At 36.7% G+C, this 19,198-nt stretch overlaps 1 protein-coding gene across 4 annotated transcripts in view; it reads left to right on the top strand.

Annotated features, from left to right (window-relative positions):
• Positions 1 to 19,198, top strand: part of Akt3 (AKT serine/threonine kinase 3) — a 242,803-nt gene that overhangs the window by 128,298 nt on the left and 95,307 nt on the right. For all 4 annotated transcript variants that reach the window (XM_028755300.1, XM_028755298.1, XM_028755299.1 and 1 more), the window contains one exon: positions 18,793 to 18,904. In XM_028755300.1, the coding sequence (XP_028611133.1) occupies positions 18,793 to 18,904 (112 nt within the window). The remainder of the gene's footprint in view (positions 1 to 18,792; positions 18,905 to 19,198) is intronic.

Below are 19,198 nucleotides of genomic sequence, written 5' to 3'. Positions count from 1 at the left end.
TAATCACTTTGACAACAAGAATAGTATGTTTTTGGTTTTTAAATTAATTTAAAACATATTTCAGGCTAAAGGAATTGTGGGTGAACATTTGCTTATTAATGTGGTAGAAATTACCTTTTAAACAGTTGTCGTGTCCTGCTAAAGAAATTTCCATTTTACCATCAATTCTATTCGTTTGTCTGAAATAATTTATAAAAGAACAGAAAAATCTCTATCTGCTGATCAAAATTCAGCATTTTTTGACCTTACAAAATTTCACACCCCAACAAGTTTTAAAGACATACTGTATGTCACAGTCTGCCAACATCTGCTCTAACACTTCCACTGGCAGAGGGTGAAATAAAATGTGTACTTGTGGAGAGAGATCCTATTTAGTGACTGACAGCTTCTCCAGAAGATAAATAGCAGTTGACATCTGTAATTTTTACTTGCATAACTAAGTACTTGTTGGTACTTGAGTCTTGCAGGTAAAGTAGTAGTTGAATACCTAATTTTCAAGAGTATTACCTTAGATCCTACCATGAGTCCATTTAAATTTTTATTTTTAGAGCTTTATTATAATAATAAATTATATAAATAATTAAGGAAATAATACTTCATTGAAGGGACACTTGTGAAAGAAATGGTTCAAATTTCCACTTTGGCTCAAGCTCTGAGTATGACTAGGGGTGGGGGCAGATCATGTTTTAAACTCTGATCCTAACATTATTTTTTCATCAACAAACTGAGCATCTGCTTGCTGCTTTGTAAGGGAGAGTTTGAGCAGGCACTTGAAGATGAATTAAATAGGAAGCTAATTCAAACAAAGGAGGAGGTATTATAGGCAGAAGATGACAATGCTTTTATGGGGCATCAATAAAAACAACCTGTTTCCTTTGACTGGCAGCTAGTTCTTCACTTGCTTTGGCCCTCTATGGAATATTGTTCTTCAAGAGGCTGGAGGCATGGCTCAGCAGTTAACTGCTAACTGTGGTTCACAGCATTTGTAACACTGGTTCCAGGGGATTTGACACCCTCTTCTGGCCTCTCTGGGTACCTTTATGCATTTGGACGAGCAGATGCATACACATGCATGTAAATAAAAATAAAATTTAAAAATTAAAAGAATTTGAATAGCCTTTAAAATTATTGCAAGGTTTTTCTAAGGTATGTTAAATATTATATATCCTATTAATAGCTACAATTTGAGTCCTCTATTTTTCCCCTAATTAAAAATGTTCCTTCATGGTCTGGCTTCTAAGATAGCTCCATTTGGTTATCTGCTTCCTGTGGTGATATAAGTCCTTGAGTTTGGCTGTCCAACGACCATATTAAATAAGTGTAGGAGACCATGACTTTATTCCTGGTCTCTAGTAGCAGAGAAAGGTTGTTTAATGGAGCTCATGGTTTGGCCAGCCCAGCATAATCTGTAAACTCTAGGTTCATTGAGAGACTATCTCAAAGGGTAGGGTGTAGAGTGATTGAGGAAGGTGACACCTGGCTTCAAACATATGTGCACATACAAGTACTAATATGTATATGTGTGTGGTCACACATGGACATTATACTTGAATATTGACTTTAATAAAATTTCCCAGAAATAGCCTTTCTTTCTCATTTGAAAAATTATAATATGAACCAGAAGGATTTTAAAATTGATTTTTCCTCCAATATTCATTATGTAGGTTTTCTTCCTTTTTTAATAACAGTGTTCAGGCTAGGGGTAGAGCATATGCTTAGCATACATAAGGCCCTGGGTTCAGACTGTAGTATCAGGAAAAACCCCCAAAGCCTTTGTTCTCACTGATGATACTTCTTAACTACTAGTTGATTGAAACTGCTTTAGGTGGTCTCTCCAGTAGCCCCCTTATTTCTAATGGGGAGGGAAGGCAATATTTTTTCTTCCTATGTTGGATTCATGGCTAAGGACCTTATAAACAAAAGAAAAATATACATATACATTTGTCTAGCATTAATTTTATCTAGACTTTGGAAACTAAGACCCAAAGACTTGTATGTTTTTGTGCTGTGAGTACCCCCCACCCCCACCAAAGTTTCACTTTGTAGCCCCTGAGTGGCCTGAAACTTGTTATACAGGCTGGCTTCCACCTAACAGAGACCTTCTTCCTTCAGCATCCCTCGTGATGAGATTTAAGGGGTGGGGATTAATGAAAAGGTAGGTAGAGAATCATGGGAAATAGGACTGGGATATAGGTAATGTAATGGTCATAGGCATGGAGGACGGAGCAAGACCTGGTTGCTGAGAACTTTCTATTGATTACTATCTTCAGAGATAATGACATTTGTTCCAGGAATAGGCAAGACATTTCTTTTTTTTTAAATAATTTATTTATTTTTTCTCAAATCTTAATTCATTCACACAGGGGTTATAAACACAGAAAGGCAGGATGTGGGGAAGGGGATAACACTGGAGTGTGGGTGTTCAGGGGGAATACAGATACCTTTCAGAACCGGATATCGGCTGGGTGAGGGTTCGGGGACAGGTCACTATGACTCTGCCTATGACTCGCTTGTCCTTCTCTAAGTTGGTATTGTCTGCCAAGGCTACCTATTTACAAGGTCTATGACTACTCAGGCTGGTAAATTTCCACAAAAGCTTCCTGTTTATAATAGCTTGTAGCCATCTGTTTCAATGTTTTTCCACAGAGACTTAAGACTTGGTGTTAGTATACATGTATGACAGGCCTATTGCTGATTTTAGGCCTATGGCTGATTTTAGGCCTTCAGTGTATAAGCAGGGCTGCCCCTGACATCTCCTCCCTTCTCTAAGCATAGAAGGGCTGTGGTGATTCTAATCTTTCAAAGTGGGGATAGAGGCCTGACCTCCAGTAATTGAAGGGGACCTTGTAATAGCTCCAGTCCCCCTGTCGTTGTCCAGTGAGGCATGAGGGCCATACCCATCCCGATGTCTTTTTCTTGGAGAGGGGATACTTTTGACATCAACCCCTATGCAGTCAGGCTTGTCCCTCAGAGAACCCAGAGAGATATTTTTAACTTTTATTTATATTCCCTTGCAGTGCTTAGCCTTGCAGCCTAAGCAAGAATTCATATCGCCAGTCAGAGGGGGTTGAAAGACATTTTAAAGGAGGAATTATGACCTGCTTTAAAGGAAAGTCAGAAAGTCTTTACTAGATAAATGTCCTGGTTCACGGGACACAAGCAAGAAAACATTGAAAATGGCCTTCTTGCTTTTACTTTTTCCTCAAATGCCCAAGATAACACATTTGGCTAAAATCCTCGTTAAGCTTAGAATTAATTTTCAGCTTTAATTTGCTTCTGGATTGGCATTGAGCTGCATTTCATTGTGCTAACCAAACTTTTGGGATGGTATTGCCCTCTGTGCTGTCAGGTTTCTCCGTGTTCATATTTTTAAGAAGTATAATTTTGTATTTAATAAACATCTAGCTAAGGACTCCACACCTTGTACATTATACCTGAATCTGTAGAGTTACATTGTTTATAAAATTTTAGTTACAAATTGTGTACCTTATTCCCACTTTTTCATGTATTCAGACCAGGCTGCTCTCCTGATAATTATATCATATTAATTTCACTGTAAATTATTGCCACCCTATGTGTTTTTTAGCCTTTACTTGTCTTAGGCTGACCTCAAGACAGTTGCCTATTTCCCCTTATTGTTCAGTATTTCATTTCTGCCTCTGCTGAGTTTATTCCCTATCTTTTCCTTTCCTTCACGTCTCTTCCACACTCTCGATCCATTCCTAGTTCTGTTGATTTTATTCTTACGTTGAAACCTATTATGTGTACCTCAAACTATTTTCCTGGAATGACTCAGTCTCTTAGTCTGTGATACAGACTCTTAACTCAGTCTCTGCATCTTGTCTGTGGCACTCATGTTCTTCTTCCACTTGTCTGTCAGAAGGATCTTTCTAAAATTACATCTTAACTATGCCGCTCTCCCCAGGAAATCTCTGCCTTGGATCTTCATTGCCTCCTGGATGCTGTCCAGCTTCCTTAATGTATCGTATTAGGATCGCTCCAGTCTGGCCGCTCCTTTCATCTCGTGCTCCACGGCTCTTCTTGCTCTGCAGTTCTGCCTCAACAGTGCTGAGCTGGTTATAGCTCCCTGAAAACTTTGCCGCTCTTCTGCTCTCTGTCTTGGCTTCTGGCTAGAATGTCCTCATCTTCCTATTTGCCTGTGTAATTTTCATTTGTCTAATTTATTTTAAAATTTCTTTTCCCCATTAATTCATTTAAAGCTATTCATTCCTCTACCTTCCTCAAACTAAGGTTTGGGTGTGAACGTGTATGTTTATCACCTTGTTTCTTGGGTATCTGGTTCTTGGTTATGCCTTATTTATTAGTCTGAGTTATTCTAGGTGAAATAGTTTAATCCTATTTCCTAGTGTCTACATACTATGACTGATAATTATTCTTGAATATGTGAGCACATACTATGTAAATTTCTCCTTTTTAGATAAGAAAATGAAGCCTTTGGAGTCAATGATTTGTTTAAGGTTATCTTACTAGGTAATGTTATTTAAATACATGGATTAAAACTTATGTGACTCAAGGCTGAAGAGATAGCTCTGTATTAAAGACTGCATATATAATGACCTGAGTTCAACTCCCAGCCCCTATGTCAGGTGACTCATTACTGCTTAAAACTCCAACTTCAGGGAGATTGACACCTCTGGCCTCCATGAGTACCTGCACTCACTGGTACGTATCCACCCCATACACATAATTAAAAATAAAATGGTTCTTGCAAAAACTTGCAATACTCTGCTGTCATTTAAATGTTATTCTTTCCCCTCCCCATTGTAGTAGGATCTTAAGTTAGTGTATTACATACTTACTCTTTTGTTGTGAAAGCATGCCTAAAAGAAACCACTGAAGGCAGAAGGATTTATTTTTGCTCATAGCTTTGGGGTTATCCTGCATTAGAGGTTAATCGTTTTGCTTTGAGCTCATTGTGAGGCACTTATTTATGGTGAAAGCATGTACCAGAGTAAAATGGTTTATGTCATGGCCAGGGAACAAAAAGAGAAAGAACTAGGTTCTTATAGCCACCTTCAGGGATATAATTACCAGTAACCAAAAGACTTTTCACATCAGGTCACATCTCATAAAGTTTCTACCATCTTCCAAGAGCTCCAAGCTAAACACCAAACATCTAAAATGTGCTGTTGGATAATATTTAAAATCTATAATAGCAGATAGTTTTCATCTTTACTTTTCATTGATTTAGAATATAAGAACCATTATTTAAATTATTAAGTAGCCATTGACATTTAGAATGGAAATATATAAACTACTAAAGAATGTGGATAACAATATTTGACCTTTATTCTAATTTGAGTTTATCAGATCAAATATGGACTGTGAATGAAGGTGCCTTCTAAATGCAGTGAAATAGAGATGAAATTTAGAAATTATTTTTAAGCATAGTATAACCATAACTAAAAGTTACCATGACTTATTTATAATAATCGTAGATAGAGAAAACATTGTTGAGAATACATGCATACTGAGTTGAAACTGCTACAAACACATATTGTCACATGGTACTTTTTCTATCGAGTATCTGGTATTTTTCATCTATCATATTATTACTGAATTCTTAGATTTTTAAACTTCAAAGAGGGAATAATTTCTCTATGGAAGACTGAAAACTGCCCATGTCTTTAGGTTCATTCTATTTTTGCAAGGTTCCTCTTACTCTGTGTGGTAAGAAGCAGGGTATACCAGCATTTATCCCAAGAAGCTCCTCCTAGAAGTCTGTGTTATGTGCTGCAAATGTTGGTCTATCCTGTAAATGCCTCTTTTCTAAAACTTTTTAAAATTCTTTTATAAAAGATAGGTTACCTACATTCATAGCTGCTCCCTTTAGAAATGAATGTTTCCTATCTAACCTATTTTTTTACTCACATTGAAAGTCGTAAAACCACCAAAATCATCTTCATGGCTGAAAATTGTTAGATTTGGGTTTCAGATTCGGAGACAAATCAGTTCCTGGTTCAAATCAAAACATATGGAAAGAGAAATTTAGATTTAGCATTAATCCTGTATATCTAGAAGAACCATTAGCTGTCTAGATAGATATGAATTATGAAAATTCAGAGTAATTAAATTTTAAGTTCGTTGATCATTTACTATCTTGTTTAGTGCCTAGTGGATTATAAGTTTTAAATACAGGAATTTGACATAGACACTGTATAGTATTATCATTGTACACATAGTAGGTGAGGAGAAAAATGGGTTTAGTTGCCAAAATGGATTTTTATAAAAAGTAAATGCCATGGAACTTGTTAAAGAAGCAATATGTAATAGTTAACTAGGGTTACTAAATAGTTTATATTTGAGTTGTTAGCATCAGGTCTGGATGATAGGGTATGAAAGAAGGAAAGGAATTATTGATTATATAAGCATTTAGGTTAGAAATTAATACCTTGCTTGAGCATCTGGTTATATTGTGTGGTGGTAGGTGTATATCTTCAAACAAACAAGCTGTCAGTTAGCTCTTCCTGTTATGAGCCAGCTCAGGTCTTTATTAATTCTTCCTGGATTATGTTAACAGTCTCCTAATTGGTTTTTTATGTTCAGAAATTCTTTTCTCTGCAATACTTGGAATAAATGAATATATATGTTAAAAACAACGTCGTCCAAGTACCATTCCTTCTCTCAGACAAATCTTAGAGCTGCTCAATTTTTTTTAACATGGGGAAGCTGAATTATTATTTTTTACTTATCCATAAATACTTGTACAAAATAAAAAATTATATCTGTTTATATATACATCATATCTTTTCAATATTTCTCTATATGACTTAATATTCTATATTTTTTGTTGTTGTAGTGATGGAGATGGAACCCAGGGCCTAAACATATTCGAAAACCTTGATGATGAGCTACACCTTAACGCTCCATGGTGTTTTTTATGTAAATTGCTACATTCTGTTAAGTTCAATACCATGCACATTTATAAGTGCTTTTGCTTTGAGTGACTTCTCAGACTATTTTACATACTTAACCTATTGAAGATTGGATGTATTTTTATTTCTAATTCTGAGGAAACTTTTAGATAGATGGGGAATTAAGTCTAATAATAGGTTTATCACACTGTAAAAAGCCGATGCCTTATTTGAAAATAAAACAGAAAATTTCAGTGTAAACTTAATCAAATGGCTTTTGAAGAACCAAGTTTCTACTGGCTAAGGATTACACATGTGTCAACCAGTTACTCCCGTATAGTCAGAAATTGCCTTTTTCTTTTCATAATCTTCCAGTGTCTTTCTGAAGAAACTCTTACTATCCATTGGGGAGATACTAAAATTAAATTGTTTTTAAAATCACTGCCTGTTTAAAAGGGGAGACGATGTGGTAGGTAATGGTTTTATGAGAAACCAGGCCAGGAGTGATAAGATCCAGACGCTTACAATCTGAGATACTAGAATGGAAGCAAACCCCAGCAGAAGTAGCTTCCTTTGCACCCACTCTTCTGTTTCTACCACTGAGTTAGGTCTGTCAAGGTTGACCATCTATTGCCTGTCTATAATGGATAGTCTTTCTATAATTGTTACTGAATTACTTTTAAGTTCTTTTTTTAAAAAAATTATTGGTTATTTTATTTATTTACATTTCAAATGTTTTCCCCTCTGCAAATCCCCTATCCCATCCCCCTGACCCCACCTCACCCCACTTCTATGAGGGCGCTCCCCCACCCACCTTCTGCTTCACTGCCCTAGCATTCCCCTGTGCTGGAGCATCGAGCCCTCACTGGACCAAGGGCCTCCCTTCCCATTGATGCCAGATAAGACCATCCTCTGCTATATATGCAGCTGGAGCCATGGGTCCTTTCATGTGTATTATTTGGTTCGTGGTTTAGTCCCTGGGATCTCTGGGCTGGGGAAGTGGGTTGGGTGGTGTGTGCTTGGTTGATATTGTTGTTCTTCCAGTGGGGTTGTTAACCCCTTCAGCTCCTTCAGCCCTTCCTCTAATTTATCCATTGGGGAGTTCTTGTGGTCAGTCCGATGGTTGGCTGCAAGCATCCACATCTGTATTGGTAAGACTGACAGAGCCTCTTAGGAGGCAGCTGTATCAGGCTCCTGTCAGCAAGCACTTCTTGGCATCAGCAATAATGTCTGGGTTTGGTGGCTGCATATAGAATGGATACCTAGGTGGGGCAGTCTCTGGATGATCTTTTTTACAGTCTCTGTTCCACTCTTTGTCTCTGTATTTCCTTTAGACAGGAGCAATTCTGGGTTAATATTTTTGAGTTTGGTGGGTGGCCCCATCCCTCAACCAGGGGCTATGCCTAACCTCTGGATTTGGTCTCTACAGGTTCTTTCTCCCCTTTGTTGGACATTTCAATTAATGTCATCCCCACTGGGTCCTGGGAGCCTCTTGCTTTCCTGGCATTCTGGTGATTAGCCCCAGTTTAACTTTTTTCTTGGTTTCTCTTCTTGTGTTCCTAGATAGCAACTTGGCATATATACTCTGTTCTTGACACTGCCTATATCATGTGTGATAACATAATTGACTTATATATGAAGTCAGATTTATCATGTGTCTTTATAGGAGCAGAACTGAGGGAGTGAAAATACATACATGTGAGATATATTAGAGTGGCTATCAGGCTGCAGGCCAGGTAGCCATTATAACAATGGCTGTCTCACACTGGATAGCCACAACTTTGGTAGTTGTTCAGTACATGAGACTGAATCTCTCAGAGTTCCCAGTCTGTTACAGGAGTCCCAGAAGTCCTAGAGAATTGCTGGGTCTTCAGTCTACATTGAAGTCTTGAAGAATTAGTTTCTAATAACCAGAGAAGGAATGTCTTAGCAACAGGAAAGATGAACTTGCTAGTGAGAGTGAAGGCAAGCAGGCAAAAAGCAAAGGCTTCCTTCTTCCATGGCCTTTTCTGTGGACTGTCACTAAAAGTTGTGGCTCAGATTCAGGGTGTGTCTTCCCACTTTAAATGATCCCATCAAGAAAAACTCCTCAAATGTGTGCTCAGGTGCTTGGCTTTTAGTTTATTCCAAATGTAGTCAAGTTGAAAACTAAGATTGCCATAAACCTTAAGCTCTAGTGACTATTTAGAAAGTTTTTATTGGGAGTGTTATGTTCTCAACATTGTATCTTAGTACTCAAGGATGTAAAATAAAAAAGAAAGAAAGCAATCTTTAAAAAGTTGTTAGTATGTACCATACCCTTTCAGATAATGTTATCTCATTTACTTGTTACAGAAATACTGTGAAGTAAATATTGTGTTTCCTATTTTGAAAAGGCTCAGAAAATTGTGTGATATGCTTCTTGGTAGTTGTTAGAGCCAGAAATTAAATATATGAGTAACAATGCAAACTCCAAATTCTGTGTTCAATTCATTACTCCACAGATAATAGAATTTGCAGTGTAGTAGTAAAAATACTTTGTGACACTTGGAATTAGTACTTGACATGTTTCACGATTAAATTCTGGAGTAAGTTTTACAGTAAAATACAAATTTTAGGAAATGGGAGATTCATTAGAAAGTAGACTATTGAGAAAACCCTCTCTGGAGATTGATATTCTTTAGAGAAATAGTAACATTTTAAAAGACAAGCTGCATTCTAGGTAGAATTAGTCTTCTAATTTAAAAAATTCTCAGAAACTCCAGCTGAATATCTTCCCTTTTGAATTAAATAGATACGAATTCTCGAGAAAGAACCAGAGCTCAATCGTATGCCACTCCTGTCTCCATATAGAATGGAAACTGTTTGAGGAAAAGGGTGTCTTAGGGTTACAATTGCTATGATGAAGCATCATGACCAAAAGTAACTTGGGGAGGAAAGGGATTATTTCACAGTTTGTCAAAACATTAGGCAGGAACTCAATCAGGGCTGTAATCCACATAGAAGCTGATGCAGATGCCATGGAGGAATACTGCCTATTGGCTTGCTCCTCATGGCTTGCTCAGCTTGCTTCTTTTCTAGAACCCAAGACTATGAGCCCAGGGGTGGGACTACTCACAATGGGCTGGGCCCTCCCACATCAACACTAATTAAGAAAACGCCTTATAGGTTTGCCTACAGATCAGCCTGATTTGGGAGGGGGCATTTTCTCAATTGGGGTTCCCTCTTCTCAGGTAACTCTAGACTGTGTCAAGTTGACATAAAATTAGCCCTTACAGAGGGATACCTGAAAGAAACAAAGGATTGCTTCAGTTATCTCAGGTATTTGTTTTCCCAAAGTCAGAATTAGGCCTTAGGAATTCCATTAGTTTATCTGGTGGATTTTGTTTGTTTTTTTGTTTCTGTAATATTCCTATTTATTGTCTCATTTAGTAACATATAAAATAATTTTATCGACACAGATAAATGTTGCATTTCAAATCCCAACATAAAGGAAGTACTTTTAAACTAAAAACTATTTTTAAGAATAGTTTTTAGCTTGGAACAGATAGATATGTCTTGAAATGTTTCCTTTCCACCTGAGTATCCACCCCATATGCAGTCACCAAAGGTAGATGCTGATGTGGAAGTCAGGAAGTACATGCCGATAAGGGCCTGATATGGATGTCTCCTCAGAGGTCTTCAAGAGTCTGACATATTCAGAGGCAGATGCTCACAACTAGCCATTGAACTGATCATGAGGTTCTCAATGGAGGAGTTAGAGTGAGGACTGAAGGAGCTGAAAGGGTTTGTGGCACCATGAGGAGAGCAACAATACCAACCAACCACAGCTCCCAGGGTCCTAACCACCAGCCTGGGAGCACTTACGGAGGGATCCATGGCTTCAGCTGAATATGTAAGAGTAGAGGGCCCTGCTGGGCACAGGTGGAAGATGAGATCCTTGACCTCATGAAGGCTGGACGCCCCAGGGGGTGGGAATTTTGAGGGTGGGGAAGTGGGAGTGGGGGGAGTAGGTGGGGGTTACATCCACAGAGAAGAAGGAGGAGGGGTAAGGGGATGGGGGGTTCCCGGGTGGGTGGGGGATGGGGTAAGGGGATAACATATGAAATGTAAATAAAATATCCAATAAAAAAAAAAACAGTCCTTTTCTTTAGGGTGGTGCCGTCATGTGGGTAGAGAGAGAATGGACGTTGGTCATGTTCTAAACTGATGTGTAAAGCAACAGATACAAGCCAGCGTTGATGCATAGCTAAGGATCCTTCATTGTTGTTTTACATTCGTACTAATCCTTGCACTGTCTTCTGTGATGACCTTTCATATTTGAATGGCAAAATCAATTCTGCTTGTTGCTTTCCAACTCTTAATAACTTATGGTCTGATAAAGTCTATAGAAAATGTTTGGTTGAGCATATATACTTTTATATGATTTAGTCTTTGACTATTTTCTGTAAATTATTTTGCAACTTAAAATTTTAGTTTCTAGATAGTAGAGGACTGTATGTGGTTTTAAAAATAATTAGAATCATGATTATATGCCTATTGTAATTGCTTCTTTAATCCTATTTTAAAATTTAATGCATAGGGAACTGGGAGATTGATGGGAGTAAGGAAAGAATTGACACTTAAAAACCTACTATATCAGTTGTTTTACTTTTTATAATTATATTTACCATAAGAAACATAACAAGTATTATTCTTCCCTTTTTTCAAAAACTAGATAATAAAGCAGACCTATAGAGATTAAAATTTTCTTAGCATCTCAAAACAAGTAGCTGTGGTCTAATGTTTAGCTTGAATTCATCTTGATTATGTATTGAGTTAAGATTCTTCAGGTATTGAGGGTCAAGCTTGACTGCATAGCGGTTGATGTCAAAAGTATCCCCTCTCCAGGAAAAAGACATCAGGATGGGTATGGCCCTCATGCCTCACTGGACAACGACAGGGGGACTGGAGCTATTACAAGGTCCCCTTCAATTACTGGAGGTCAGGCCTCTATCCCCGCCTTCGCAAGATTAGAATCACCACAGCCCTTCTATACTTAGAGAAGGGAGGAGATGTCAGGGGCAGCCCTGCTTATACACTGAAGGCCTAAAATCAGCCATAGGCCTAAAATCAGCAGTAGACCTGTCATACATGTATACTAACACCAAGTCTTAAGTCTCTGTGGAAAAACATTGAAACAGATGGCTACAAGCTATTATAAACAGGAAGCTTTTGTGGAAATTTACCAGCCTGAGTAGTCATAGACCTTGTAAATAGGTAGCCTTGGCAGACAATACCAACTTAGATAAGGACAAGTGAATCATAGACACCTGTCCCCTGAACCTTCACCCAGCCGATACCCTGTTCTGAAAGATATCTGTACTCCCTCTGAACACCCACACTCCGTTGTCATCCCCTTCCCCATGTCCTGCCTTTTTATGATTATAACCCCTGTGTGAATAAGTAAAACTTATGATTTGATTTTTAAAAAAGAAAAAAATTAAAAAGAAAGAAGAACATTTTAAAAATCTAAAAAAAAAAAAATTCTTCTTCAGGTAAAGAATGGTCAATACCCAAAGAAAAATATGATCTTGCAGATCTGATAGATGGTACATTAGGATACATAAGGGTAGATGCCAATGTAATGATCAGGTCTATTGATTATTTTGTAAAAAAAAAATTGCTTAATTTGAGTAGATCATATAACTGTCTTTCATCAGTATTTTGACACATGTAAAATAAAGCAGAAGCTTTAAGTCCAGTGCTTGTTCTAGTCTTCCTCCTTACTTCAGCCTGTCTACTGCTTAGGGATTCAGGGTGGGTTTTTCCAGTGGGGAGTTGAGGAGAGAAATGCTTACACTCCTCTTAACTTGTTTGCCAGTGTTATTGATCAACTCTTGTCATTCTCATCTAGTATGTAGACACATTTTAGATTTGGGGAACAACTTCCTTCTGAGGAAAGAGTAATGGTGCAGAGAAGTTACTAGTATATAAAGCTTTCAGCATTGAGCTTCAAATCATATCAGAAGCCACAGCACAGACACTAAGTTTTAGAGGAAATATCATCTGGATATTCTTGATAAATTATGTAGTTATCAACATTTTGGCAAATTGTATTTAAGTTTCACATTTTTGTCGCTTCTCTTTAATTATTAGTGCTAAATCATGCCTTAATGTCCTTCGATCCCATATCTGTCTTCATTTAAAAGCATTTGTTAAATTTCTAGTAATGTGAAATGAGGCCTAAGGCCAGAGTGGAAGGAGGGGCCTTTCAACTTCAGGATTTAGAAATAATATAGAGGAATTGTTTTGGGTTGGAAATAATACATAATCAAGCAGATGCTAATGAAGAAATGCAATGCAGGGAAAGAGAAAAGAGATTGGGGTGCTGTTTGGAAGTTCCATAGAGTAGAGTACATTGCCCCTTTATTATAACAATGTTTCTGCACTATAATAAGGCCTTTCACTGCAAGTGCAGCCTTTTTCATTCATTTGTTTTGTGCTCTGCTTCCTCTGTTACTAATTGTCAGCACAATAGTCTTCCAACTATGAAGTCTCAGTGTCCTTTTGGACCAATTTGTCATTGTCTTTTTCTCTCACCCCAACCCATGCACTTAGAATCTATTACCATGGTTGCATTTTTAGATATTTTGTATGTTTTAAAATGGCAGTGCTTTTGAAACGTGCCAGAATAGTTCATGGTAATTGAATCATCTAACTAGCAACAGTTACTGCTTTCAAATTGCACACTGATAGTTTCTCTTTCTATAGGCTGTTCTTATAACTTAAAAATGCATATAATACATTTAAAGCAATATTTCAATCATTTTGAACTTTGTTATAGTCTGTTATTTGCAGATTTATTGTTTACCTTATAAATTATTGTTTTGTGACTTTACAAAATTTTATGTTGTTTCCGCATTGATATGTTTGTTATAGATAATTTTATTTTGACAAAGGAATAAACAAAATTGTTGTAGACTGACCGAGCTGAATGATTTCTGTTATAAGTTTTAAAAATAGGTTATTTGGTAGACTTCTTTTCTAGAATTCACAAAGCCTAAGGTTCAGCCTCAAAACCTTGCGAAACTGGGAATGATGGTACAGGACTGTAATCTCAGCATTCAGGAGGTAGAGAGGCAAGATGATCAGAAGTTCAAGGTCATTTTCAGCTAAAAACTATGTTTGAAACAAACTTGGGGTACATGAAATCTTATCCTCAGGAGAAAAAAAGATATTAAACAGAAAAAGTATTTAAGTTACTAAGTTGCATTTTGTTATTTGTATCAGCAAACTGTACACTTAAAATCATTGTAGATTACTTGTTGTATATATTACCACATTTTAAAGTCCATTCAGACATGAGAATGACTTTGGGCTAGGACAGGGAAGTAGGCCACTGATTATTGAGTAATAGAGTTAAAGTTATGTGCTACCATGCCAAGCCTTAGTATATTTTTTAAAGGATAAAAGTAGTATTTATAGATTTAAGAAGTTGAAATAAATTTTTTTAAAGGTTTATTTATTTTTATTGCTATGAGTACACTGCAGCTGTCTTCAGACACACACTAGCAGAGGGCATCAGATCACATTATAGATGGTTGTGAGTCACCATATGGTTGCTGGGAATTGAACTGAGGTCCTCAGGAAGAGTTGTCAGTGCTCTTAACCCCTGAGCCATCTCTCCAGCCCAAAATTTTAAACTTTTTAATAAAACCTAATAGATGATTTCTTATAATTTCTTTTGGAAATATATACATATACAGGTTAATTGGCTTTCAAGTTTGCAGAAAAATTAGAATTTCAAACAACCTGTGACATCTGTAGTTCAGAATGGTATACAGTAAGCAGTGTTTGAAATTCAGCTTGTAGGTGGTTATTCTGGAGAGCATAACTAGTGTAACTGCTTAATGTAAGAGCCAGTTTAACAGAGATTTGAAAGTGGATATTCCCTGTCTAGGGAGAGTAAGGTGGGCAGTGCTAAGGAGGATGCCCAGTGACCATCTGTGTGCTGCCCAGATCACAGAGGCACAGTCTAATGCATGTGTCATATATACCATGCATACATAATGCTGGCCACAAATATAATCTGACAAGTTAGTATTTTGTGGCATAAGATTGTTATTTTATAGAGCTCTGGGTGTGCTTCTTTCATTTAGGTTAAATTGATTTTAGTTAGGATGACTTTTCTACAGATTAGGACATGGAGATCATGCATTATTAGTGTTTCAGGACCTGTGTGACCTTTTATGTCGGTCAGTTTTTCATGAAATTAGGAGACCTAACATTTATGTTTATAATTATTCTATCTTCTTGATGAATTATTCTTATTTAATATGTAGTGGCTTTCTCTTTATCTCTTTGACATTTTTACCATGAAGTATACTTCATTCAGCTATCAGAATAGCTATATGCCAGTCTGGCTTTGGTTTCTGTTTTCTATTTGGTTTTTACCCTTTGACTCAGTCTTTTGTTTCCTTTAACAGTAAGATGTATTTCTTGGAAACAACAGATAGCTAGATTTAGTTTTTCTATCCTGTCTTCCAAACTTTGTCTCTTGATTGGTGAGTTTAGATTATTTATATTTTAAATTAATATTAAGAGATGTTTATTCATTATGATAATTTCGTCAGTTGTTTTTCTGGCTAGTTGGCCTGTGGTTCTTTGACCTTTTCTCTCCCCTGTTGTTAGTATTAGGATGTGTTGGTCTACTGCACTGAATATGATGATGAATTCTTTTCTAGGTTTCTTTTCTTCATTCTTTTCTGTTTTGAAATTTGCTCTTTTCCATGCTCTTATGATTGAGACAGTCTTACTTTCCCTGTTCCATATTCATGTGAAAACTTCAAGTAGTGCTGGCTTAGTGGCCATGAACTGCTTTCATTTGGTTTTGTCTTTAAATGTCTCTTTGTCAATTTTCACAACTATCTTTGCTGATATTCCATGTTCTTAACTTTGAAGTATACTAATAAGAGATCTGATATTATTCTAAAGTCTAACATGTTTGCCTTTGTGAATTCGAGGTTTTGCCCATACAGCTTTTAATATTGTTTCCTTGACTTAGATTTTTTTGATATTGACTTTATTGTGTTCTGAAGAGATCCCCATGTCTGTCTGGAGTTTTAAACATTTCCTGTGTTTGGATATCTGTCTCTGTAGGTTTATGAATACATTTTTAATTCCTTTAGTGTTTATTTCAGACCTTGTTGTGAATTGATAGATTTGCCCCCTTGCTTACTTCTCAAAATTCTTAGATATCAATTTGTTTACCTTTCCTTATTGACTTTAGTTGTAGTTCTCTGTTGACTCAAGCTGTTTAGATCTGATTTTTCTTACTCTGTCTTCTGTTTGGTCAAGTCTATTATTGATGGTGCTTTCTGCTTTCCTTCCTTCCTTCCTTCCTTCCTTCCTTCCTTCCTTCCTTCCTTCCTTCCTTCCTTCCTTCCTTCCTTTCTTTCTTTCCTTCTTTCTTTCTTTCTTTCTTTCTTTCTTTCTTTCTTTCTTTCTTTCTTTCTTTCTCTCCTTCCTTCCTCCTTCCTCCCTCCTTCCTCCTTCCTTCCCTCCCTCCTTCCCTTCCTTTCTTTCCTTTTTTGTTCCCATTAAACGTTTGATTTCCAGTTACCCTCCCCTATATCAGTTTCCTTGTTGAATGTTTTTAAAACCAGTATTGCTGATTATTCACCCTCCATTTTTCGGTTTTTATGTTTCTTTTACTTCCTATGTTGCTGACTTTACTTTCTATTTCAAGATTGGATTTGTCTGCTTGTTTTTATCCTCTTTTGTATCTTTATTTTTACTGATAATCTTACAAAAATTTAATTTCACATTTTTATATTTAAATATAGTTTGGTAGTTGATGTGTTTCTAATCATGTTGAGGAATCTTGATATCTTACGGTCTTTCACATTTCTTGTATCTCTGCTGTAATTTGCTTATCTCTTGGTATGGTTTTCTGTTACTTTTTCGGGAGGAAGGAGGCAACCCCCCACCCCAAAAGAGGTAGATACTGTAAATGATGCAAGCTTTTGAAACCAAAAGCCCAGCTCTAGTGACACACCTCTTCCAACAAGACCATACCTTCTAAGTCTTCCCAGCTGAGGACCAAGCATTCCAAGAAATGAACAGATGGGGGGACTATGCTGTTTGAAGCTACCACTCAGGAACAGGGTGGACAGAAACAGAGGAAAAGCAAGGTTAAATAAATCCACAGGGGATTGAAAAGAATATTATGAAGGAGTAGAAATGAGGAGAGATTAAAGTGGAAAAAGAAGGAAATTGTACCAAGTGGTGATGTTTTCATAAACAAGATTAGTTAAATGAAGGATAGGAAATGAAGAGAAAATTAAAAATGCATTTGTTAATTTAATGCATTAAAATAAAAATAGTATTAAGTTGGAAAGGGAAAGAATCATGAGAAAACAAAAGAAAAGATAAGGAAAAGGAAAAAAAAGTGGCCACCAATGAATACATAAAAATTAGAATAACATGTAAAAAGGAATAATAGCATGATATAAAATATACTAAAAACATTATTAAAAGTTTAGTGAAAAGGAAAAATAGAATACAAATATTAAAAGAAGAGGTGAAGTATTGGATGGAGCTTCTCTCTGTGTAGTGAGCCAGGTGTATATATTGGGAGGGTTTGTTGAACTTGCAAACTATTTCTTTTTCTCTTGTGCATGCTATTGCTGATACTAGACAAGTATCTAATGTCTGCTAGAACTATCTTCACTTTCCTAGCATCCCTTCTGGGCTGTGTACAGGCAGAATGCCTGCCTTTGTACTTTGTAGATAGGTGGCTCCAGAGGTCTTCCTGCCTGCTGACCTGCAGCTTGAGGCTCTCAGACTCTGTAAGGTTATTCTCTGTTAGGATATCTGGCCAGCACTTGCTCATTAGATTGGAGCTCTTGCTGCACAGGCCCTTTTACTTGTCAGTGTCTACATTCACTGCTATGTTCAACTCTGCCTTACCTACCCTGGGGTTAAAGCAGGCCACACTGTTAAGACTAGCTGGTCTATGTTTGCTTCCTGTGTGTTGTCTCCCAGGGGAACTCAGCTTTTTGGTTTTTATTTTGTTTTGCTCTTTCTTTTAACAATAGGTTTTCTTTCATGATTGTCCTTTGTCACTGCCCTTCTAGTCATACAGAGCAACACAATGGCACTTCTCTCTACCTCTGACCCGTCACCTGAAGAAATCACTGTCTTACCAAGCCCATAATTTGATTTTAGCTTGTGAGGGTTACAGGCTCTTAATAAGGGCAGGACAACCCATGTCTTACTTGGCTTATTACCATTTACAAATGGCTTCTTCTTCCTTTCCCTTGTGAGAGAGGCATGGGACTCTAAATTCATACCATAGACTATGCTTTGACATCTTCCTAGGTATTCCCTAACTGAATCTAATCACTTCCTGGCTGACTGATGCCAGTGACTGTAGACTAAGAATTACAAGCAGTTTATTGCTTGAGAAGACTGCACATTGATAAAAGATACTCTTTTAAGATGTTTGATACTATAATACAATGTCAAGTGAAAAACAAGGGGCATAGTAATAAATAAATGAAAGTATAGACATGGAAATGACACGTCTGTGCCCAAAATAAACAAAACATTTATGGAATGATTATGATTTGATCTAGGCTTTAAGGATTGGTATTGTTGTGACAGTTGGTGCTTAAAAATGGAAAGGGTTAAAATAAATAGGTGTTTCAGATAGTAGAAGCTGCAGAAGTTAAAGATACAGAAAGAGCAAGACTTGTTTGGGAACAATTGAAGAGTCTGGTTTAGCAGGTTGAACTGGTCAGGCTCCAAAGAAATACTGAGGTCAGGTTGTATGTGAATAACCTTGAACAGATATTTGTGGAAGGCCGTACGTTGCTGTGTATGTAGTTGTCAACTATTTATTAAATGGTTTAAGTACTTGTATATTTAAAGAGATACTTAATTTTATTTATAGAATGTCAGTTAATGAAAACAGAGCGACCAAAGCCAAATACATTTATTATCAGATGTCTTCAGTGGACCACTGTTATAGAGAGAACATTTCATGTAGATACACCAGAGGAAAGGTAAGATACTTATTTATTATTTTTATGTTAAAAAATAGTGTAAAGATGTATTTATATCTGGATTCATTATTTGTAATTAGATATAAGTATATTTGCAATGTTACACTTTATTGTTCTGTTTCTGTTGTCTTGCATGCTTAACTAGGGCTGGAAAATGATAAATCACCCTTGGTCTACTTTAAAATAAAGTTCTTCTGAGAAAATGGTATACAATTTTTTTAAGTTGAACACATTTTATATACAAACTATATTGTGCTTATGTTTGAAATTCAGAGTGAAATGTGGTAGTAAAAG

This window comes from Grammomys surdaster, unplaced genomic scaffold (assembly GCF_004785775.1).
Source record: "Grammomys surdaster isolate TR1022 unplaced genomic scaffold, NIH_TR_1.0 126051, whole genome shotgun sequence".
Classification (NCBI taxonomy): Eukaryota; Metazoa; Chordata; class Mammalia; order Rodentia; family Muridae; genus Grammomys; species Grammomys surdaster.
The sequence above is the reverse complement of the archived record's forward strand: the minus strand, read 5'-3'. Positions and strand labels throughout refer to the sequence as shown.